This window comes from Microcaecilia unicolor, chromosome 13 (genome assembly GCF_901765095.1).
Source record: "Microcaecilia unicolor chromosome 13, aMicUni1.1, whole genome shotgun sequence".
Taxonomy (NCBI): Eukaryota; Metazoa; Chordata; class Amphibia; order Gymnophiona; family Siphonopidae; genus Microcaecilia; species Microcaecilia unicolor.
In genome coordinates, this window is record NC_044043.1 from 74,464,776 (window position 1) to 74,490,008 (window position 25,233).

At 44.1% G+C, this 25,233-nt stretch overlaps 1 protein-coding gene across 1 annotated transcript in view; it reads right to left on the reverse strand.

Moving 5' to 3' along the window:
* Positions 1-25,233, reverse strand: part of MORN1 (MORN repeat containing 1) — a 265,209-nt gene that overhangs the window by 225,235 nt on the left and 14,741 nt on the right. The window contains 3 exon segments of the mRNA XM_030185675.1: positions 3,824-3,914; positions 6,146-6,256; positions 19,517-19,615. Of these exon segments, the coding sequence (XP_030041535.1) occupies positions 3,824-3,914; positions 6,146-6,256; positions 19,517-19,615 (301 nt within the window).

Sequence of the window (25,233 nt, forward strand, 5' to 3'; positions counted from 1 at the left end):
GCATAGGAGATCAGGTTTCAAATCCCCCATTCAGAGGGGTTGATCAGGTCTTGGTACAATGGAGGGGATAGTGGGCTCAGATCCAGGAAGGGAGGGGAGATGGCTTCTAAGCTCTGCTTGAGTATACCTTGCAGGAGGCTCCCTTCTAGCCTTTGGGACAGCGAGACTCCCAGAGACACCCAGACAGAGAAAATAGGGGATGAATCTCTTCATAAAGGCAGTTAATGAATCATAATATTATTATTCAAACAAGAAAAAAAAATATCCCTAAACTATTAAAAAAAAAATATGGGCTTTTGCTTGTTTCCTGAGGTGGAGATGGTCTTGTGTTGAGCAAAGCCTTTCTGTGTGTTCATTTCAAAGCATGGAGGTTAATTTGGAGAAGGCTTATTGATGGATGTCACATTGCATGGTTCTCTTTGGAGGAGATATGGTTAGGGATATTTCTTAAGAGGACCTTAGTGACCTAATCAAGGAGTGGGTGCAGCTCTGGCCACCTTGCTGGACAGAATGGATGGACCATACAGGACTTTTACCTGCTTTCAGAAAGGGAGAAAGTGTAGGTGGAAAAGTGGATTAGAGATTATGTTTGAAATCAGATCTTTTTTTTTTATTTATTTGTACCCCACACTTTCCCACTCATGGCAGGCTCAATGTGGCTTACATGGGCAATGGAGGGTTAAGTGATTGCCCAGAGTCACAAGGAGCTGCCTGTGCCTGAAGTGGGAATCGAACTCAGTTCTTCAGGACCAAAGTCCACCACACTAACCACTAGGCCACTCATCCATTGATCCTGTTTATTGGCTTGTATATGTTATCTGTGGATCCATTAAAGGTATGTTCAATTATTTACAAAAGTGATGCAGTTAGGGACTTCATTTCATAGTTTGGACAGTCGGTCCCTATTTAATGGAGATCTGGATGGGTGAAGGGGTCACTGTTTCAATAGTGCAGTCTTATCCCCCAGGTTTTGCATCTTTCAAGTTTCCTGGAAAATAAGAAGGGGGGGGGGGGGGTCATCTTATTTATCATTCTTTAAAAGTAAATTTTCATGATTCATCAATGATGGTATTTTCCTTCAGAGGGAAGGCAATGTCAGGGTTTCTGGTATTTTATAGGGAGCTGGATACTGAAGGCAAAGGGATGGAAAGGAAGAGTTCTTTGATTTCAGAATGGGTAGTAAATTTTGATCAGTTAGAACAGTGGTTCCCAAATCTGATCCTGGAGACACCCCAACCAGTCAGGTTTTCAGGATATCTACAATGAATATTCATGAGAGATCTGCATGCAGTGGAGGCAGTGCATGCAAATCTCTCTCATGAATATTCATCGTGGGTATCCTGATAACCTGACTGGCTGGGGTGTCTCCAGAACCAGGTTTGGGAACCACTGAGTTAGAAGATTTTAACATTAGTTTGTTAGGTTTAAAATCTAAGACTGTAGAGAAGTTTTTACATTCAATGGGGTTTTTCCAGTTGCTGAAACAGATATGTCTCCGAAGGAGAAGAGCAGTCAGTGAGGTAAAGGCACATGGGGGAAGGCTCACAAGAGATCTCTGTCAAGCAGTCCATGCAGTGGTTGAATTCCAGAGAAGGAAGGGGGAAGTTAGCATCCTAGACATATAGCAGGAGAGGAGGAGGAATTCCCTTTTTGCCTCTGAGAGAGACTCCTCTAGCCAGAGGGAGATGCCATAAGCTTTGAGCTGTGAACCTGCTGGCTTGCCTATATAAAGCAAAGGTTTTTCTGAAGGAAGTAGCCAGCTGAGCCGGTTGTTCTGTTTGCTGTTTAGTTTAGATACTGGAAGAAGTTTAAAGATATACCCATATTTACACAACAATATAACTTAGGTTCTCCACATGTATTTGTAAGCATCAATAGATATCAAAAAATGTGAGGGAGGAAAAAGCCTCGAGAAGCTCCCAGTTAATGGCTGGTACAGGACTTCATCATCGGCAGAAAAAGCCTCCCACACAATGGAATCTTTTTGCGTTAAATTCTAATGCTAAAACATAGAATTGAAATGTCAAAAAGTATTTAGCTGCATCGTCTCTTTCTCCCAGTCAGAAAAAGCAAGACCGTGACCGACGATAGCCAGCTGCTTGACCATGTCTTTCCAGGATTCAACCATAATTGGTGATTCTTCAACCATTTTGACACAGCCACTAAACAGTCATTAAGTCTGAATTGTTGCAATGTGTTCAGTTCCTACTGATAATCTCAATTGAATATCATCCACAATAAAAAAGCAAATACATTTTTTTGTATGATTTTAAGTTTCTGACTTTCACTTTGACAAATGCTGTGATGTCAGATCAACAGCAGCAGCGGGAAAAGACAGTCTTAAAAGCCAGCTTCATCGAGGCTGTTATTTTCTGCAATATACAGTCAGAAGTGACCACCTTGAGGACAATTTCTCCTGGTTCTTCTTGAATTTTGGCAAGGTTGGAAAATTGGGCTTTATTTTATTTTAAAGCCTTGCATTTATTTTCTGTCTTTATTTCACAGAGCTGTCTTATTGTGAATTAAAACAGCTGCTTTAAAGTTTAAGCGCTGCTCTTATAGCTTTAGGACCCTCCCTCTTATTTTTTTTTCTTTGAGGTTAGTACTATTTATCCTCTTTAAGTGATAAAATATGGTTTCAAGAGGCTTTTTAAATGCAGTGCCGTAGCGAGGGTGCCTGACACCCGGGGTGGGTCGCCTCTGCCACCCCCCCCCCCCTCTGGAGCACCCCCCCCCCCCCAAAACGCACCCTACCTTGCAGCGGGGGGCAGCGGGAGGGCCGATCCGCCCCCAGTGCACATCACTGGGAGCTGCGTCGGCTCTGCTGCTTCCCTGCTTTCTCTGCCCCGGAACAGGAAGTAACCTGTCCCAGGGCAGAAAGAGCAAAGAACCAGCTAGCCGACACCCCACCCAGCGCGTGCACCCGGGGCGGACCGCCCCACCCTTCCTACGCCACTGTTTAAATGTGCTGGTCTTTAATCTATTTTTTATGGTTATCTGATATTCTTTCAAGGCTAGCATCATCAAGCCCCAGTTATGTATTTACTACTAATTTAATTCTGATAATAACTTGTCTACAAATGCCCATGGTTGACTAGACGTGATCATTAAAATGTTCTACAAGATAAAAATTATATATATATTTTTTTGGCTGGTGATACTCCATACTTAATTGGTAGTTCTGGCGGTGGCACTCAAAGCATCTTACCGTACACATACCATTGTCTTTTGTGTTATATTATCTATTGGTCTTGTTAAGAATGACATTATTAGGTTGGTTCTGAACGTTTGCTCCTCTGCTTACTCCATGAAGGTGTTAAGCCAGCTTTCTAGAACCAAGTAGCCCCAATGCAGGCAATTATGCCGAAATATGTTTGGCTAAGGATTGAACTGTTAGTTCTTTGGATATCTTCAGTTTCTACCATCTTGTAATACTTTTTTTCAATGGTTTTTGTATGTGAATAACAGTTACTGAACTTTTTAGCTCCTACTAGTTTCTATCTCCACTGCTTTGGTGGTGGATCATCTTTCTGCAGTCACAAGTGCTTCTCCTACTATTTCTTTTCTTATATTGTTTAGACCGATGTGTTGGATTTGGTTCTAAATATGTACTTGTTTAATATTGGGGTTTTTTCTTTCAAACATTCTTTATGAAATGTGACTTATCAAATGAAATAAATAAATAAATCTAGGGGAGAAAGGTAGAAATGAATGAGAAGCAGGATAAAACATTAATATGAAAAAAAAACCCTGAAGGAAGATGATCTTTGCATAGCAGAACAAAGCTTCTGAATTTCCAAATCAGCGAGATACATTGACTTACTTAAAATTCATTTTCCCTTCTCCATGTTTCCTATTTTTGTAAAAGGAACCTTGGTAGAGTTGTCCTTCCTTGTCCACCAGTAACCCATGACCTGAAACAAAAAAAGTGGTAAGCTTCACAAGCCTAAGACGTTAGGGACCCTGTTTACTAAGCCGCGCTAGGAGCGCGTTAGCGTTTTTAGCGCGCGCTAAACATTAAGGTGCACTAACCATTTAGATGCCCAAAATAAGAATGCACTAATTTTTAGCACATACTAAAAACACTAGCGCACCTTAGTAAACAGGGCTCTAGGAATACTATTTGTGTTATATTCTGTACATTATTATGTTTTATTCACGTTATTGTTTGTTTGTAGACCACATTGAACTTGAGCCTATTTCGGGCTAATGCGGGGTATAAAGGTCATGAATGAATGAATAAATAAATAAAGACACCCACCCCATAGGAATATGAGTGTCTCTAGCATTAGCGTGCACTAAAAGGTCTACAGCACGGCTTAGTAAACAGGGCCCTAAATATGGCTATTCAATTAACAATACAATAGAGAATACATATATTTTGTTGATTATACAGAAAATAAACACGAACAGCATAGGAATAGAACACTGACATTTCAGTATTCATCCCCTGCAGCCAGTGAGTTATTTCAAATTGCCGGCTGCGGCATTTTAAAAAGTATGTATATTCAGCAGCTCTGACCATCAGCAGTTATACATATTAGGTACGTGCATTCATTTTTACCCTAAAATGACAGGAAAAACCCTGAAATTTCTGTTTTGTTTTTTTACTGTGTGATTAATAGTAACAATATTTCCCCCCAAACAAATTTTTTTAAATACAACAAAAAAAATCCTTAAAACAATATGGGAAACTAACAGGACACAAATGTTTGCCCTACACACCAGAGCCACCAAGAGACAAAGCCGGGCCTGGGGCAGGACCACCCCCTCCCACCTGGGCTGTAGCCGGGCCGCCCCCCACACTCAGATCGCTGCCCCCACCCCTTACTTTCTTGTGTCTGCTCCTCCCTCAGACTGCCGTCTCCTCATCCTGTGTGCCAGGATCCCATTAATGCAATCACCCAGGTCCTGGCATACAGGAGCAGGAGAGACACAGGCAGGCAGGAAGAAGGTTCTGCTCCCTCAAAAACCTTGCCATCGCCGGGCCCTCCCCCCTTGGAGGCCGGGCCTGGGGAATCTTGCCCCTCCTGTCCCCCTACCTCTCGTTGGCCCTGCTGCACACCCCTAATATGTATAGCAGTGATATTCAGCTGAGCTGTTTAAAGACAGCTCTTTTCTTTTTTAACTTTGATATTTGACATTTCAAACCGTAATCCAATAATATTGCAGATAAGAAAACATATGTTGTCTTGATAACTTAGCCATCTTAAAATCTATTAGCAGCAGTGGCATAGGAAGGGGGGGCGGTGGGGTGGTCCGCCCCGGGTGCATGCCGCTGGGGGGGTGTCGTCTCTGTTGGGTCCTTGCTCCCTCTGCCCCGGAACAGGTTACTTCCTGTTCCGGGGCACAGAGAGCAAGGAACCAATGGAGCCGACGCAGCTCCCAGCAACGTGGGCTCGGGGGCGGATCGGCCCTCCTGCCCGCCCCTCGCTGCCAAAGTAAGCTACAATGCGTTCTGGCGGGGGGGAGGGTGCACACCAGAGGTTTTCAGTATTGGAGGCGTCTTTCTGAATAGAGACGAGCTGTTCAAACAACGGGAGTTTTACCCCGATTGTTTCACTTACCTCTTGCGCTACAGTTTGCAAGTTGACCGATAGGAGTTTATTGACCCCTGATGCAGGCGGCTGTACACCGAGACACGGTCCGTGTCGGGTATTTGTGATATTAAAGGACTACACTTTTTTTCTCAATCCTGAAGGCCCAGTGTTTGCTTTTTTTGTTTGCCTTGTTGTATTTGTATGCTGCCGATGTCTACCTCTAACATATGTAAGTTCAAACTAAGGCAAACGTTTTGTCATGTTCTCACGATGGGACATGCGTCCACTAATATTTTGAATGCATCTTGTTCTGGCACCATTGCTAGGGCCGGTAAGCAATGGACTGCTGAACGAATCTCATTATGTTATATTTTTGATAATCTGGGAAGATAACTTGCTTATATTTTCTCACATGCTTTTTTGTGAGCACAAATATACATATACTCAAAAATGTACATATCTGATTGATTTCTTTGACTGGGTGAATAAATAACTGGATAGAGAACATGTGCTAATCTACTTGGCTCTTTCTCCAGACTCATTTGTATATACTTCTCTTAAATTGGTTTCAATTAGCACTCTAATTGAATGGTTGTAGTACACACCTTCTCTCAAACCGTAGGAGAACTCGCCTTCATATCTCCCCCCATCTTTGTACTGCATCACTCCAGAACCATGGAGCTCTCCACAGTAGAACTGTCCAGAATAAATATTACCTGGGATTCACAAAAGCAAGAAACAAAAAAAAATCAAAGTCTGAATTAGTAAGGATGAAAATAGAAAACAGTTCAAGCTTTATTTACAAAATTTATTTCACTAATCTTTTTAAAAACTTCTGATTCAATACCTTTACCAGCTCTATACTTTCCGAATGTAATACTGTAAAGTACCACATTGTAACTGAAATACTAATGGTGCCATTATACCTGTTAATTTCCTTTCTTTTAGACGGGCTGTACCATCGTTACTAAATGGGTGTTACCCTTCCTGCCTGCAGATGGAGGTAGAGAAACTAAACTTTCCCCAGCGACAACACCGGTGTAACCTGCTGGTGCTGAGTAGAACATCCAGTATACCTCTGCCAAAGCGGTGGAAAGTTCCATAAACCACAAACATGCCCCGTCAACTACTGCAGCTATAATGAATGAGAAGATTTTCTTAATCTGAAAATTTTTTTTAATCACTGGAAAGACAGATCCCGCAGTTTTCTGAGGGAGGGTCTAAGGATGTTACAGACTGACTAAAGGAAAGGAAATTAACAGGTATGATTAAATTTCACCATCCATAGCATCAACCTTAACAAGCGGGATGCACCCAAGCAGGGTGGAGAAAGACAAGGCCCCCTGAATTACAGCTCTGCCAAAGTCCAAACCAGCTCTGGCTAGCACATCCAATCTATAAAGCTATACAAAGAAATGAACCGACAACCACATTGCTGCCTGATAGAAGTCCTGACAGCTCTACATCTTGACAGTTAAAACAGTGGCGTACCAAGGGGGGGGGCGGTCCGCCCCGGGTGCACGCCGCTGGGGGGTGCTGCGGCACGCGCCTGTGGGCTCCGACTTCACTAACTTCGCTTGTTCGCTGCAACTCCCTCTGCCACAGAACAGGTTACTTCCTGTTCCGGGGCAGAGGGAGCTGCAGCAAACGAGCGAAGTTAGCGAAGTCGGAGCCCACAGGCGCGCGCCGCAGCAGCCCCCCCAGCGGCGTGCACCCGGGGGGTGTCATTTTGCCGGGGGGGGGGGGAAGGTGTCATTTCGCAGGGGGGGGCGCATCGGCGATCCCCCCCGGGTGCCATCCAGGCTAGGAACGCCACTGCGTTAAAACCAGGTATTTGTAACTTGGATTGGCCACTGTTAAACAGGATGCTGGGCTTGATGGACCTTCAGTCTGTCCCAGTATGGACAACACTTACATTCTTATGTTCATACATGCTGTCGCCTGTGGCTGAGTCAAGTGAGCTCTCAATCTTGGGTACTTCCGGCTATTTTGGTGTCCTAACTTATCCAGATAGTCTTGGTACTGATTATCGACAGTATGCGGACAATTTGACTCCACTGTGGCTCCATCCCTGGCATGTGCCAGCATTATCCAGATAATGCCAGGTCAGTTAGTGAAAACTTTCAGTGGCTTTATCTAGATAATGCCACTAAAAAATCAGTGGCTGGCCCTAGTGACCAACTATTCCATATGGTCCAGGATCACTGATGAGTGCTGATGCCTCAAGCAGGTCAACACAGAAGCTTCTATCTAGAGATATCGCAAGGAGTGAAGACTGAAGTTATTGCTCGGAAGGATCAAGAGGAGAATGGGGCCCCAGTGAAGGATCAGAAGTTGGCATTTCCCTGATAATTGGAGGTGTGCTGGGGGTACCACCAGGCCTTCCTTGTGGCAAAACATCACTGATCTCTATACAGAGTTCTGGTATACTGCCACAGCAAAGGATCTCCCTAGAGAAGCCAGTAATTTGGACTGCCTTTATCTATTTATTTAAATATCTGGATTTAGCTCACACCTTTTCAGTAGTAGCAGGCTTCTGTTTCTGTGAGTCTGACGTCCTGCACGTACTGCGCAGGCTTCTACATGGAATGTTGCTAGTGGAATAGCAACATTCCATGTAGAATCTCCAATAGTAGCAACATTCCATGTAGAATCTCCAATAGTATCTATTTTATTTTTGTTACATTTGTACCCTGCGCTTTCCCCACTCATGGCAGGCTCAATGTGGCTTACATGGGGCAATAGAGGGTTAAGTGACTTGCCCAGAGTCACAAGGAGCTGAGCTGCCTGTGCCTGAAGTGGGAATCCAACTCAGTTCCTCAGTTCCCCAGCAGTAGTCTCCTGTAGCTTTTGCATATGGTCACATCTTTGGTTCAGTACCTCAGTTCTACATGAATTCAACAGCAACATTCCATGTAGAATCTCAAATAGTAGCAACAGTGGAGGAGTGGCCTAGTGGTTAGGGTGGTGGACTTTGGTCCTGAGGAACTGAGTTCGATTCCCACTTCAGGCTCAGGCAGCTCCTTGTGACTCTGGGCAAGTCACTTAACCTTCCATTGCCCCATGTAAGCCGCATTGAGCCTGCCATGAGTGGGAAAGCGCGGGGTACAAATGTAACAAAAAAAAAAGCAGCTGAAATATAACCAACTATTGGAAGAACTGGAGTTACTAACAGCTACTTTACTGGCTTCATATGTTCTGGAACCAGATTTCTTTAGGTCATAAAGTGGTGACTTTTTTTCCTGTAAGTATGCCATATGACACAAAATAAGAGAAAGCAGATTTTGTCGATGCGCCAGGAGGTTTTGGTCCTTGGAGCAGCTTATCTTCTCCATTTCTAATATAAATGTTTGATGAAAAGTAGAAATGATCACTACATATTTCATGTTCCTAAATAATAGGCCTTCTGTTAAAATAACTGTAGGACCCATTGTCTGAATGAATTATTGTATCTAGGTTACAGTACAAGCGGTTTTAACATAATTATGTCTTGGCAGAAGTCTAGTTTATTCTTTAGTTTTGAATTTATTTTTATGTAATGTTGAATTAGCCAATTTTGTTAATACATTCTTTCCTCTGATTGGGGGCTTTTTTTGTTTTTATATATGACAAATGAGATTCCGCTTGCTATTCAAATCAATTTAAACGGCCAGGAAAGGCTGCTGGCCATTTGCATCGCTTGTCCAGGGCTAATCACCAATATTCAGTGATACTTATATGCAGTTAAGTGCCGATTAGAGAATTACATGGGGATGGGGACCCATGGTAACCATGGGGACAGGGACAAAGCCTGTGGGGACGGGGACAAAGTTTGTCCCTGTGTCATTCTCTACTGTGAAGCCTGTTAATGAACTGGACCATTATTTATGTTTGAGTGATGCAGATGACGATATTTTGATTTTTGGGAAAACAAGCAAACATGGTGGCCACATCCTGTACATTCCTGCTACCAGCACGTCTTCTGAGAAGACATCTTCTATTTCATGAAGGACTGTGGAAGACAGGAGAGCTAGACTGAACCCTGAGATTGATGATGACTTATTCCTCCACAGATTAAAAAATCATAACAGTGCTTCACAGGGCATATTTCTCCCTCGCTAGGGCATATAGAACAGGTTGTATTTTGTACCCCTGAACATTTTAACAGGGTGGATTAGGATTCCTTGAGGTAGTAAAAGTCAGCTATTGTTGGGGTTGGAAGGGTATAGGGTGGTGGTGGGGGGGCTCATTGTTTATAAATCACAAATAGAAAACAATAATAACAACAGTTGCACAGCATATTGTTCCTTTTTATACTTTAATAAAAAGATTTAAATATAAAAATCATAAATATTCAAGGCTTCTGCAGATGAGGACAGAGCCTGTGGGGATGGGGCGGGGACAGAGACAGAGCCCATGGGGACAGAGACAGAACCTGCGGGAATGCGGTGGGGACGGAGACAGAACCCACTGGGATGGGGCGGGGATGGGGACAACCTTTGTCCCCATGTCATTCTCTAGTGCCAATATTCATCACTTAACAGCATAAGATAACTGCATAAATTGGGCCACATTAAAGGCTGTTCAATCTTTATGTGATTCACCTTATGCAGTTAAGTACTGAAAACTGCTCTTCCTATATAATAATTCTCACCTCCAATGTTCTGACCTGCCTGGGACCGTGGCTTATTCCGAGTTGGTCTGCTAGACTCCGTAGATCAGGCTGACATCACCGTAGCCATTATGATGTCAACTTCAGAACCTGGGGGGGAGGGAAACATGCCTCACATCTGATCCATGTCCAGAGGACGGTCACTGGACATGAGTGGCTGGAGGGGGGGCAGGGGAGAGAGGAGGGTCGCTGGACATGGGTGGCTGCAGTGGGCACAGGGGGAGAGGAGGATTGCTGAACATGGGTGGCTGCAGGGGAGCCGAGGAAAACCTTGCTAGCGCCCATTTCATTTGTGTCAGAAACGGGCCTTTTTTACTAGTAATTACATAAGTGTTAGCCAGCCACATATGTCTAGATCTGGCCTGGCACTGAATATCTGGGATTAAAGTCGGCAGTGGACAATCCCACCCCCCACCCCCCCAAAAAAAAACACTGACTGCCTCCTGGTTGAATATCGACTGAATATTTTATAATCTGTGCTCGACTGTGTATGGTAAAATGCAATGGATGTAGGAAAGAATTATATATAAGGGATTAAGAATGTCTATCTGGAGGTAAAGCAACTCTGAAAAAGTAACAGAATGGGTCCAAATTTGGCAACGGAGAAAACCAGCGAAAAGACACATCAAGTTCAAAAATGGGCCAGATCAAACAGGGGATTACGAAGAAATAAGCGCCCCCAAAACTGACCCAATGCATTTCTATGGAAGAACCAGTATCAGCTTCTGTGGCACAGAAACTCTTGACGTAGTGAAACACAGAAATTAGTTAATTGCTCCTTTCGAAACTCTTCTCCCATTTTCTCTACTCTCCTGGTCATATCAAACTACAGAGTAAACACATACACAAACATAGCACACAGATACACTCACAGGTATTGATGGGCTGACCTCATGTAGAACTTTCTTTAAATTAGTCACCTTACTTTCTAACTCTTCTTACTCTCTTACCTATACATATGTTATTATTATTATTATATGTTCCATCTTTGCTTTACCCTTCACTATCAATTAAAATGTTCTATTACGTATTGTGTTGACATTGCATTTAGTCATACTTTGTATTGTTATTTCAATATTTTTACTGCTGTAATTGTTTATTGCTTATGTTTAATTTATTCTTATTGTACACTGCCTTGAGTGAATTCCTTCAAAAAGGCGGTGAATAAATCCTAATAAATAAGCTTTTAGTGATGCAAATGTGTACACTTTCATTTTCTTTGTTGTCAGTTCTACTATGAAAGCCACTCACTGAATCATACAGCTTTCATAACGGTTGCTATGTGTAACGCCAATTAATAACTAGAGCCGGATTAAGACGAAGGCAAACTGGTCACATGACTAATGCTCTAAAGTTTAAAGGAGGGGCCCTGTCAGACGTGCTCAGGACTCAGAAGGCTAGGAGTGGCTCTTTTTTTCAGGTTTCCACAGATTTTTGCATTAGTACCCAGAAGCTAGCAGGATGGCTAACATGTGTGACATTTTATAGAGATTAAAACCTTTATCTGCAGCTCTACAATTCCCCCCCCCCACCCCCCGAGTAGGTCTTTCCTGCTTCCAGTGTAACTAGCCACAGATCCCAATATCCACCAGTATCAAATCAATGTACAAATCACAAGCCGGGGAACTAAAGTCAAACCGATATCTTCTACCAAGTACACAGTGTATAGGAAAGACAATACATGAAATAAAGAAGACTCTCAGAAATTAGACTCACTCATGCAGCTAGCCAAAAATTGGCTGCAATAGAGGGTGGATACGTTTTTTCATTTCATTGGGACCTCACACTGCAAAACCCAGGCATTTATTTTGACCATACCTCCACAAAGCAGTGCACAAGAATAATTGTTAAATTACTAATTCCCAAACACTGTGCATAACATGATTAAATAATCAACATTATCACAACAATTCTTAATAATTCTCCACAATTTTCAAATGTAGTAACAGTCTAACTTTTCTTTCCATATAGGGAACTTAGGGGCCCTTTTACTAAGCTGCGTAGACACCTACGCGCGCCGAACACGCGCCAAATTGGAATTACCGGCCGGTTACCGTGTGGCCCTTGCAGTAATTTCAATTTTGCCGTGCATTACTGCATAGAATCTTTACCGCTAGTCAATGGCTGGCGGTAAGGTCTCAGACCCAAAATGGACACGCCGCAATTTTGATTTTGCCACACATTCATTTTCGAAAAAAAAAAAGAGGCCTTTTTTACAGGCGCACTAAAAAATGGATTGGCGCACACCCAAAACCCATGCCTATACTACCGCAAGCCAGTTTTCAGCACGCCTTTGTAAAAAAAAAACCCTTAGGAAGGCTGCAGAGTAGAATGACGTTCAGCATGGAGTAATGTTTGCTGATTTCATATTGTCAAGACACTTTGGCTACAGCGCTGCTGGGTAAGTTTTTATCTGGCAGCATAAAGATAAGCGCTGTGTTTTTTTAATACTGTATATCTTGACATTTTCTGAAGCTTAAAGAGTGGAAATTATATTCATTTATATTTGGAAAGAAAAATTAAACTGTTACTACATTTGGAAAATTGTGGAGAATTAGAGGGCTCACAATCTGTATTTGTACCTGAGGCAACGGAGGGTTAACTGATACTCAAGATCAGAAGGAGCTGCAGTGGGATTTGAACTGGGTTCCCCTGGTTTTAGCCTCTGCTTTACCCGCAGGGCCGCCGAGAGGGGGGGACAGGGGGGACAAAATTCCCGGGGCCCGGGCCTCCAAGGGGGCCCGGCGCCGCAGTCCCACCCGCCACCGGGCCCCTTCCACCCGAACCCCCGCCAGCAGAAGTGCTGTCTTCTGACTCTGGCGTGCGCGGCCCACACAAGACGCGCTCCTCTCAGCTGATTTTCGCTGTACTCAGCAGGGCGTCTGTGCGTCTGTGCTTCTGACGTGCAGGACGTCAGACGCACAGAAGCCCTGCAGAGTACAGCGAACATCAGCTGAGAGGGGCGCGTCTGTGTGGGCCGCGCATGCCCGAGTCAGAAGACAGCACTTCTGCTGGCGAGGGTTTGGGTGGAAGGGGCCCGGCCTGGTGGCAGAGGCGGGTGGGACTGTGGCGCCAGGCCCCCTAAGGGGCGTGGCAGTGGGGCGGGGCCCGGGTGCAGCCTTGTCCCGGGCCCGGCCCAGCCTCTCGGCGGCCCTGTTTACCCGTTAGGCTACTCATTCACTACAAATTCCAAGGGGGAGCAGAACTGACCCACAAACCAGTAGGGTAGCTCTTCATGCTGCCTTCTTACTGCCCCACATGCCTTTCTCAGTGTGTGAGCTGCATGGTGTCAGCAATAATTTTGACTTCCAGCAATCCTGTGCTGTTCATATGAAACTTGGAGCTCACAACGGATTTCAAGCACTGTCAGCTCATACTGTGGTACAGAAAGAAAACTGTGCTTGGAGGAGGGATGCTTGAGGTGTTGGGAGGTGAGAAGAGGGAGAGACAGATGAACCAACTGAAGAGACAGAGTTGGGAGAGAAAGTCTGTAAGAAATTCTGGGTGGCGGGGAGAGACAAGTTGGCTAAGGATCTATTCAGGGGAGAAAAAGAGTTATAGAGGTGGAATGAGAGAATCCAGAGGCTTTTTAAGAATCACAGCGTAGACTCTTTTCCATTCAGGTGCTGTTTGTGCAAGACAAACAAGGACGTTGCATGCATTGTTACTGCTTCCACATATACCTTCTGCCTTCAACACAGTTCATCATTTGATTTTGTTGAGCTCTTGCAGGCCTTAGGTATTTGTAGGTCAGTGTTCCACTGGTTTCAGGATTTTCTACAAAACTGTCAGCAGAAAACAGTGTGGTGTAATAAGGAATCTGACTGGAATATTATGTCAGGCATCCTACAGGGCTCTTCCCTGCCAGCAAAACCGTTAACATCTATTTAACAAAAGCTTTTTAATTTTTTTTTCTGACGATAAGTCAGATCTTGTTACCATTGGATAATTTAACCAATCCTGTTGGTGTTCTGCAATCTTGCTTGCAGCTGGCAAATGACTGGATGAAGCAGAACCAGTTGATTTTAAACTTGGGAAAGGCTGAGACTCTTTGGCTGATGTGTTTGGCAAGATGCCTCCTGTACGATCAGTAACAAAAGCATCACATGAATTTCCTATTACTCTAACAGAACATGGTCTAGGAGTGAAAACTGATGCTCAAATGTAATGTGTTGAACAAATTAAATCTGTGATTTGAGCATCCTTTTTTAAACTATGGATGCTATGTCTGGTTTTTGCAATCTCTAGTCCTGAATGTACCCCTTTTGAAGCACGAATCAAGGAGGCTTACATATTAACTATTCAGGTACTTGCACTGTCCCTGATGGGCTTACAATCTAAGTATACTACCTGGGGCAATGGAGGGCTAAGTGGCTTGCCCAGGGTCACACAGAGCTGCAGAGGGAATGGAACCTAGTTCCCCAGGATCTTAACCCACTGCCAACCATTAGGCATGTTCTCTTTTTGAGGACATGTCCGGGTGTCCAGACGGGTTTTACCAGTCCGCCCGTTTGTCCGGATTTCTGAACAAACGGGCGGGCGGCGGGCCTATCCTAGCCTCCCCTTCCCTTCCTTACTATCTACTGCCCTGGTGGTCTAGTGACCTCTTCGGGGCAGGAAAGAGCTCCCTCTTTTCTGCCTGGAGCGCTACCCTTGCCCTGCATCCTGTTGCTGTGATGGTCTCGGGATTCAAAATGGCCGCCGAGAGTTGAAGCGGCCTCGCGAGCCTTCAACTCTCGGTGGCCATTTTGAATCCTGAGACCATCACAGCAACAGGATGCGGGGCAAGGACAGAGCTCCGGGCAGGAAAGAGGGGGCTCTTTCCTGCCCCGAAGAGGTCACTAGACCACCAGGACAGTAGACAGTAAGTAAGGGGAGGGGAGGGAATGTGACCCGGGGGAGGGGAGGTGACGGGAATATGTGACCCGGGGGAGGGGAATATGTGACAGGGGGCGGGGTGAGGATGCAAAAGGGGCGGGGTGTGGGCGGGGCAGGGGACGGGACATGTGTCCTCTTTTTGAGAGGACAAAATATGGTAACCCTAGCCTACCTGAATATAATGGTTACAGTTCCTCAGCTTCAGGGTGGGGCAAGTTCAGCTTCGAGCCTTGAAGAGTTTGCGTTTTAAACTGGTTGGCTGCAGGACAGCCTTGTATGACTGCTAGAGACTGTGCTGGTATCTCTGGATCCAGGGACCAGGCCAGAAATCAGTAAGAAGCACCAAGAGAAAGACATTCATGTTTGCTGTGGCCCTGCAGGAGCAGGCCACCTGAGGACACTAATATTCACAGAACTAGTTTTGGGTTTCGATTCTTCCTTTCCTGTGAAGTGAACAGGAGCCCTTACCTGCCATCTGTAATAAATATTTGTTTTCACCATAACTGGCTGAGTGTGTGTGGCTTGTTTTATCTGGCCACACAGCCCGCTCTCGTTCACGTTACCACAGAACCCTAATAAAAACTATGAATATTACGGCTTCTCTCCCCCATCCCGTCTGCCCTACAGCCATTTTAAAACAAATAGGAGGAAACATTTTTTCACTCAACAAATAAATTAAGCTCTGGAAGTCATTACCAGAGGATATGGTAACAGCGGTTAGCATATCTGGGTTTAAAAAAGGTTTGGACAAGTTCCTGGAGGAAAAGTCCATAGTCTGCTATTGAGATGGACATGAGGAAGCCACTGTTTACACTGGGATTGGTAGCATGGATTCTGCCAGGTACTTACGACCAGGATTGGCCACTGCTGGAAACAGGATACTGGGCTAGATGGACCATTGGTCTGACTCAGTATGGCTATTCTTATGTTCTTATGAAATAGCCACACACAAGGAGAGGCAGTAGAGTAAGCGGAAAAGACAGAAGGATGGCAGCAGAAAATAATAGTTCACAAAAAAAAAAACACTCATCACACATAAAAGGTTAAGCAAAACATTTGCTTATTCACTGTTACTTAAAATTAACTTTGCTACAAAATTTTAAAAACTTACTGCAACAAAATATTCTCGTGCTGAAGTGATACTGTTAAGGCACCATACAGAATTTTCATGACAGTCATGTGCACATGTGACTAATGAACAAGGTATAAGTGACCTCAGGCATATTTGGTCATAGAAATATTCTTTACATAAGTACATAAGCATCGCCATGCTGGGACAGACCAAGGGTCCATCGAGCCCAGCACCCTGTCACCGACAGCGGCCAAAGGAACAAGCAATTTGTCCCGCCCATCCTAGAAATACTGAATTATTCCCTCGTCCATTCAATAACATTCTATGGCTTTTTCCTCCAAGGAAGCCATCCAACCCTTTTTTGAAGTCCGCTACGTTAACCGCCTTAACCACCTTTTCTGGCAGCGAATTCCAGAGTTTAACTACGCATTGAGTGAAGAAACATTTCCTCTGATTCGTTTTAAATTTACCACACTGCAGCTTCATCGCATGCCCCCTTGTCCTATTATTTTTGGAAAGCGTAAACAGACACTCCACATCGACCCGTTCCATTCCACTCATTATCTTATAGACCTCTATCATATCTCCCCTCAGCCGCCTTTTCACCAAGCTGAAGAGCCCCAGCCTCTTCAGCCTACCCTGACAGGGAAGTCATCCCATCCCCTGTATCATCTTTGTCGCCCTTCTCTGCACTTTTTCCAATTCCACTATGTCTTTTTTGAGGTGCGGTGACCAGAATTGAACACAATACTCGAGGTGCGGTCGCACCATGGAGCAATACAACGGCAAAATAATATCCTTATTTTTGTTTTCAATCCCTTTCCTAATGATACCCAACATTCTATTTGCTTTCCTAGACGCAGCAGCACATTGCGCAGAAGTTTTCAACATATCATCGACGATGACACCTAGATCCCTTTCTCGGTCCGTGACTCCCAACGCTGTACCTTGCATGACGTAGTTATAGTTCGGGTTCCTCTTTCCCATATGCATCACTTTGCACTTGTTCACATTAAACGTCATCTGCCATTTAGACGCCCAGTCTCCCAGTCTCGTAAGGTCCTCTTGTAGTTTTTCACAATCTTCCCGCGATTTGACTACTTTGAATAACTTTGTGTCATCGGCAAATTTGATTACCTCACTAGTTACCCCCATCTCTAGGTCATTTATGAATATGTTAAAAAGCAGAGGTCCCAGCACCAATCCCTGAGGGACCCCGCTAACTACCCTTCTCCATTGTGAATATTGACCTTTTAATCCTACTCTCTGTTTCCTATCTTTCAACCAGTTTTTTTATCCACAGTAAGACACTACCTCCAATCCCATGTCCCTCTAGTTTCCTCTGTAGTCTTTCATGAGGGACCTTATCAAACGCCTTCTGAAAATCTAGATACACAATATCAACCGGCTCACCTTTGTCCACATGATAGAGGTATATAAAACAATGAGTGGAGTGGAACAGGTGAATGTGAAGCGTCTGTTCACGCTTTCCAAAAATACTAGGACTAGGGGGCATGCGATGAAACTACAGTGTAGTAAATTTAAAACAAATCGGAGAAAATGTTTCTTCACCCAACGCATAATTAAACTCTGGAATCCGTTGCCAGACAACGTGGTGAAGGCAATTAGCTTAGCAGAGTTTAAAAGGGGGTTAGACGATTTCCTAAAGAACAAGTCCATAAACCACTACTAAATGGACTTGGGAAAAATCCACAATTCCAGGAATAACATGTATAGAATGTTTATACGTTTGGGAAGCTCGCCAGGTGCCTTGGCCTGGATTGGCCGCTGTTGTGGACAGGATGCTGGGCTCCATGGATCCTTGGTCTTTTCCCAGTGTGACATTACTTATGTACTTATGTTTACACCCCTTCACTTAGCATGACATAATCCTCATAACAGTACTGTTTTATTTAATACTAGTAAAAAAAAGCCCCGTTTCTGATGCAAATGAAACGGGGGCTAGCAATGTTTTCTTCTGTGTGCATGTGGGAGTGTGTGTGTCCCTGCCCTCTGGCCTCTCTCCCCTCCCCCCTCTGAGTCCTTCACTGTTACAGAGCCAGCGATTTGATTTCGTGCTCTAAAAAGCCCCGTTTCTGATGCAAATTAAACGGGGGCTAGCAATGTTTTCTTCTGTGTGCATGTGGGAGTGTGTGTGTCCCTGCCCTCTGGCCTCTCTCCCCTCCCCCCTCTGTCCTTCACTGTTACAGAGCCAGCGATTTGATTTCGTGCTCTAAAAAGCCCCGTTTCTGATGCAAATTAAACGGGGGCTAGCAATGTTTTCTTCTGTGTGCATGTGGGAGTGTGTGTGTCCCTGCCCTCTGGCCTCTCTCCCCTCCCCCCTCTGAGTCCTTCACTGTTACAGAGCCAGCGATTTGATTTCATGCTCTGCTGTTTTCCTTCACTGACTGTGTTACAGAGAGGGCGGGGCAGACACTCATAGGGAAACCGGATATCTTGCCCCCTTCACACTTCCGGCTGGAGGCTTTATAGAACGTTGGTGTTGCCTTTTATATAGAGAGATATTGTATAAAAAAAGTATAGAAATCTTAGGACTGTGGCCTAGTGGTTAGGGTGGTGGACTTTGGTCCTGAGGAACTGAGTTCAATTCCCACTTCAGGCGCAGGCAGCTCCTTGTGACTCTGGGCAAGTCACTTAACCCTCCAGTGCCCCATGTAAGCCGCATTGAGCCTGCCATGAGTGGGAAAGCGCGGGGTACAAATGTAACAAAAAAATGTATATTCATATTCGATTCAGCCCTGAATATATTTTTCATACTCAGCCGAATATGAATAATCCAGCTCTCTACTGTGCTAAATACTACTGAAATAAACACTTGATCTCTGATTTTACATTGCTTCTTTAATTATTTGTTATGTTAAAGCTCAATACCCATTATTTGTATTCAGCTGAATAGTAAAACATGCAGTAAAACATGCTATTCGGTACAGCTCTATCATATTTGCATAAGTTTCAATTTTTGGCACACAAACCCATGAGGTGTAACTAAAGAGAGCATGAGACACATACCCGGAACTTGGAAGCCTGAACTTTAGGCATTACTTCAGCCTTGGACCTGTATGAAATCTTTCAAAACACTAAAGGACAACTATCCAACATAAGAATTAACTGCCTAACAAAATGAATTCCTTTTAAATTAAGCCATATCCTGGTTAAAGCTGGCTCCTATGCATTTAAAACCAAGTGAAAGATTTATTCTTTACTTCTCCTTAATATTTTAGCAATTTTTAATTCAAGACATTTGAAATAGTTGATGGATTAAACCTATAAAATCCAGGTTTGCATTACAGTGACATTTGACAGGAGAAAAAAAAATAATGTAACTTTTTTTTTTTAAGTTACTGATAGACTAACCTGAGGCAGCCCAGTATCGAACGCCATTCCCCAAGATTTCACCATCTGTAAACTCTCCTTCATAGTAACTCCCATCTTTAAACAGAAGCTTCCCATTACCTGGGAAGAAAAGCAGAACACATCACATGTCATAATATAAGATCATGATGAGTTTAGCTGCGGATGCTGCAACTTGAATGCATCTAATCATACCAAATAAATATGTAAAATCAAATTCTCATACCCATTAACATAGATTTAATGTGCCTCTCCCTCTTTTTTCACCCAGGGGCGATGATGTCTCCAACTAGGTTAATTTTGCTCATACCTTGAAAATAACAAAACTCACTTCTAAGTCAGCATATGCGCAGTATTAGCTCAGTCTCTCAAATTTACTGCTACTGCTTGCACCAGTGCTTGCATCATACCAAAGAGCTTTCTCCTGGATTTCATAAGATGTAACGTGTACAGGCAACCCCAAGGTCTGCTTGGAAATTGCTTTCAATTAAGCCGAAGGCATCCAGTACAATGCCACATTTTCTTTCTCTCTGACTGCATTTCTTGTGGGCTCTTTTTCGAAAGAGGACGCCCATCTTTCGACACAAATCGGAAGATGGGTGTCCTTCTCCCAGGGTCGTCCAAATCGGTATAATCGAAAGCCGATTTTGGACGTCCCCAACTGCTTTCCGTCACAGGGACGGCCAAAGTTCAAGGGGGCATATCGTAGGCATAGCAAAGGCGGGACTTGGGCGTGCCTAACACATGGACGTCCTTGACCCATAATGGAAAAAAAGGGCATCCCTGACGAGCACTTGGACGAATTTACCTGGTCATGTTTTCTTACGACCAAGGCACAAAAAGGTACCTGAAATGACCAGATGACCACCAAAGGGAAACGGGGATGACCTCCCCTTACTCCCCCAGTGGTCACTAACCCCCTCCCACCCTCAAAAAACATCTTTAAAAAATCCATCACAGCAGTATGCAGGTACCTGGAGCAGTTTTAGTGGGTGCAGCGAACTTTAGGCAGGCGGACCCAGGCCCATCCCCCCCTACCTGTTACATTTGTGGAGGAAACAGCGAGCCCTCCAAAACTCACCAGAAACCCACAGTATCCACATCTAGGTGCCCCCCTTCACCTATAAGGGCTATGGTAGTGGTGTACAGTTAGAGGTAGTGGGTTTTAGGTGGGGTTTGGGGGGCTCAGCAGACAAGGCAAGGGAGCTATGTTCCTGGGAGCATTTTATGAATTCCACTGCAGTGCACCCTAGGGTGCCCGGTTGGTGTCCTGGCATGTCAGGGGGACCAGTGCACTACAAATGCTGGCTCCTTCCATGGCCAAAGGGCTTGCATTTGGTCATTTCTGAGATTGGTGTCCTTGGTTTCCATTATCGCCGAAAATCAGAAACGACCAAGTCTAAGGATGACCATCTCTAAGAATGACCAAAATTTCAAGATTTAGGCGCCCCTGACCGTATTATCAAAATGAAAGATGGACGTCCATCTTGATTTGATAATACGGGTTTCCCCGCCCCTCCATCGGGACGTTTTGCGAGGACATCCGCAACAAAATATGGGCGTCCTTTTCGATTATGCCCCTCTTGGTATTTGAGGACCTTATCTATCCACACAATGCTCAGAATAATCTCTTGGCACTGACACATCTATTATTGATGCCGTTCTTGTGGTTTTTTTTCTCCATTATCGCTATGGCGTACATTTTCGAAGCATATAGATGTCTCAAAAGGCTGAAATAGACATCCATATCCCAATTTTGCAAAAGGAGAATAGGGACATTCAATATATCCAAATAGCAAGGGGGCATGATCCGGGGCCCCGATGCTGAAAACTCCCGCAGTAAACCAACAGTGCTGAAAAAATACTACCAGAACAATGCAGAAAAATAGCTCGCCAATGCTGAAAGCAAATAGTATTGTGAGAGGTTACTGAGTAGACGGCCTCAAGGAAAGCGAGAGCAGCCCCAGAGGGAGATGAAGAGGCATTCACAAGACTCTTGTAGAGGGGAAGGGCGCCCTCCGATGGCCAAGAGATTTATTGGAATAAGGAATAGGCCCAGGGACCACCACCAGGCCCACAGTGCACCTGACCCTATACAGGACTCACAGGAAGTGAAGAGGGAGGGGCAGGATTGGGAGATGGCTTGAAATCAAGGAGATGAGGAGCAGCTGGGGGAAGGAGGAAGAAGAAATGGAATGGGTTAAAAAGGAGGCTATAGAGGAGAATGAGGAGGAGGGTATGGAGATGGCTGCGTTAGCACGGACCGCTGGGGCTAAGGTGAGAGGTTTCTTAGCTGCTGTACTTCCTCAACTGTCTAGAGTTGGTAAGACAGAATTGATGCAGCTGGGAAGGAAGAAGGTTAAGTGTGGGGCAAAAGTTAAATACTGTGTGTTGTAAAGAACTGGTGATTAGCAAATTGATCGGTGACGAGCCCAGAAGGGAGAAGTGGTGTTTAAAAACATTGTACTATGATCAGCAATGAACCACTGTTTGGCATTGTGAATGCGAACAAAGGTCAAGAAGTTAAGATGAGACAATATTCTGCACTGCTGAAATTACTACAACTGATGTAAATAAAAGAGCTTCTTTTATTATAAAACGATTGGAGTCTCTGTCCGATTGTGGGGATGTGCGGACTAAAGGCACAGTGATTCTAGGTAGCCAGGCTGTGGAGAACAGGAGTAAGGCCGATACTGCGAGGGACAGGAACCCTTTCAGCATATCTGCTAAGCAGCGTTGACCAGGACCAAAGAGTGGAAGGGGGACCTGCTTACAGTATGCAAATCATATGTATGCTGTTAAAGCGAAAGCAAGGAGGGAGGACATGCTTGGCACATGTGCAGAAGAGCTTCATAGTAAGCTCAGCTCCTGTCCGCATGCTCCTGGAAAATCCAAAATGAAGTACACACTTTTCTGCACCTCTAAATATAAGCCTTTCAATTTTTTTTTTTAGTTTGGAACACTTACATTTAAAAAAAGGAAACAGGTGCTAATATGTGCTTTCACTTTTGGGTCTGCTCTGACTCGCACACATTCATTTCTCACAACCAGCGCTTTGGGGCTTGCACGGGCTTCCTTCAGCTTCCAAAACCAATCAAAACCAGCAGATTTTAAAGAAAAAGGGGTCTCTTCAGCAGAAAGTAGATTCTATTCAAGAATTTAAAAGTGGAGTGATAAAAGATAATCTTGAGATGCGAAGAAAAATGGAACAAATTGAAAATTTTAATAGAAGACTTAATTTGCGACTATTGAACTTTCCTCAACTCCCTGGGATTAATCCACATGATTTATTCAAAAAATACCTCAATGAAGTTCTGAAAATTCCCCTGGATGCAATACCCCCTGTAAACAAATTATATTATATTTCAGCTTCTAAGGGAGAACTGGGAAAAAAACAAGATGTATCACACACTAATTTAGATCTTGATGATATATCAGCTATATTGGAACAAACTGTAGATGAGACTACGCAAAGGTCAACTTTGATTGTTTCCTTAATTTTTGAACAGGATTTGAATAATATCATGAAAATGTATTTTAGGAATTTACAAACCTGTTTTGGTGGAGTAAAGGTGCAGATTTTTCCTGACGTTACAAAATCGACCCAACAGAGAAGGAAAGCCTTCTTGGCATTAAAAAAAAGAACGCTTGAGATAGGAGGGATGTTTTTTCTTGCCTATCCCTGTAAATGTCTTGTTAGGTTGGGCCAGGTTAAATACACCTTTTATTCACCAGATAGTCTAAAATCATTTCTTGATTCTAAACAACTGTAGTAGTTAGAAATATTATGGGAGAATATATGCCGCCTTAATTACTTTTGATTAAAGATTTGTAATAATTCTTCCCTAACTCTGATCGCCCTTTTCAATATAATGAGGTCTAAGAAAGCTTAATGAATCATGATTAAAAGAAAAAGTTTTATGTTTAGGAAGTATGTTATTACTTTCTTTGATGATTTAATTCTGAATGTTGTTATTGTTTCTCAAATAATGTGTTATGGCTGTATTTCAAAACAAGTGTATTCTTGTTTAAATGAAAAATTAATAAACAAATTGAATCATAAAGAAAAGGGGTTTGAAGAGAGGACTTCTTGTGATACTAACAACTGCTCTGAGCTGGCATTATTTTTCGCAGCGGTAAGACGACTTATTTTGTGTGCTGTTCTCTGAGTATTGGGAGGGAACAGGAAATGATCTCATTTATAGCCGTTTGACTACATTAGCATGCAATCCTGCTTATAATCGAAATAGAAAAACACCTATATTGTGACCCAAATCGGGAGACAGACGTTTATCTCACAAAAACGAATAAAGCGGTATAATCGCAAGCCGAATTTGGACGTTTTCAACTGCACTCCGTCGCGGATGCGGACAAAGTTGATGGGGGTGTGTCGAAGGCGTGGTGAAGGCGGAACTGGGGCGTGGTTATCGGCCGATCAGAGATGGGCGCCTTTCGCCGATAATGGAAAAAAAATATGCGTTTGTAGCGAGAATTTAGGGCACTTTTCCTGGACCCTGTTTTTCCACGAATAAGGCCCCAATAAGTGCCCTAAATGACCAAATGACCACTGGAGGGAATCGGGGATGACCTCCCCTGACTCCCCCAGTGGTCACAAACCCCCTCCCACCACAAAATATGCCGTTTCACAACTTTTTATTTTCACCCTCAAATGTCATACCCACCTCCCTGGCAGCAGTATGCAGGTCACTGGAGCAGTTATTAGGGGGTGCAGTGGACTTCAGGCAGGTGGACCCAGGCCCATCCCCCCCCCACCTGTTACACTTGTGCTGGTAAATGGGAGCCCTCCAAACCACCCCCCCAAACCCACTGTACCCACATGTAGGTGCCCCCCTTCACCCCTTAGGGCTATAGTAATGGTGTAGACTTGTGGGCAGTGGGTTTTGAGGGGGATTTGGGGGGCTCAACACACAAGGGAAGGGTGCTATGCACCTGGGAGCTCTTTTACCTTTTTTTTTGTTTTTGTAGAAGTGCCCCCTAGGGTGCCCGGTTGGTGTCCTGCCATGTGAGGGGGACCAGTGCACTACGAATCCTGGCCCCACCCACGAATAAATGTCTTGGAGTTATTCGTTTTTGAGCTGGGTGCTTTCATTTTCCGTTATCGCTGAAAAACAAAAACGCCCACCTCACAAATTGTCAAATAAAACATGGACGTCTATTTTTTGCGAAAGTACAGTTCGGTCTGCCCCTTCACGGACCCGTTCTCGGAGATAAACGCCCATGGAGATAGACGTTTCCATTCGATTATGCCCCTTTATGTGCACTAATCCTTGGTGCGCTTGTTGTTTCCCACGCTAGAGCCTTCTGAGCATTCTGCGCTAGTTAATGCAGGCACTAGTCCAGTGCTAATGGCCTCCAGAGTCTGTGTTTGCTTCTGAGCATTGGGGCCTGGGTGTGTTATGGGCAGGACTAGGGAGGGCCTGAAATCTGGACATCCAACAGCGATTACCAAAGGTCTGTGTCTAAAAAGAATGATTTCCTTATTTAGACCTGTTTCAGGAACATCCAGGTTACAGAAGGGTGCTCTGATTGAGCAGCTGTCAGCTGGAGGAATTAAAACATGATATCACCTTAATTCCCCAGTGGTTGATGTCCTCCTCCCTCTCCCCTGAAAGTGAAACCGGGATACCAAGCTCTATGACAGCTGTATGTATTATGGGCATTCTTAACAGAGCAGGAAGAAAGTTAGACAAGTAGCCTAG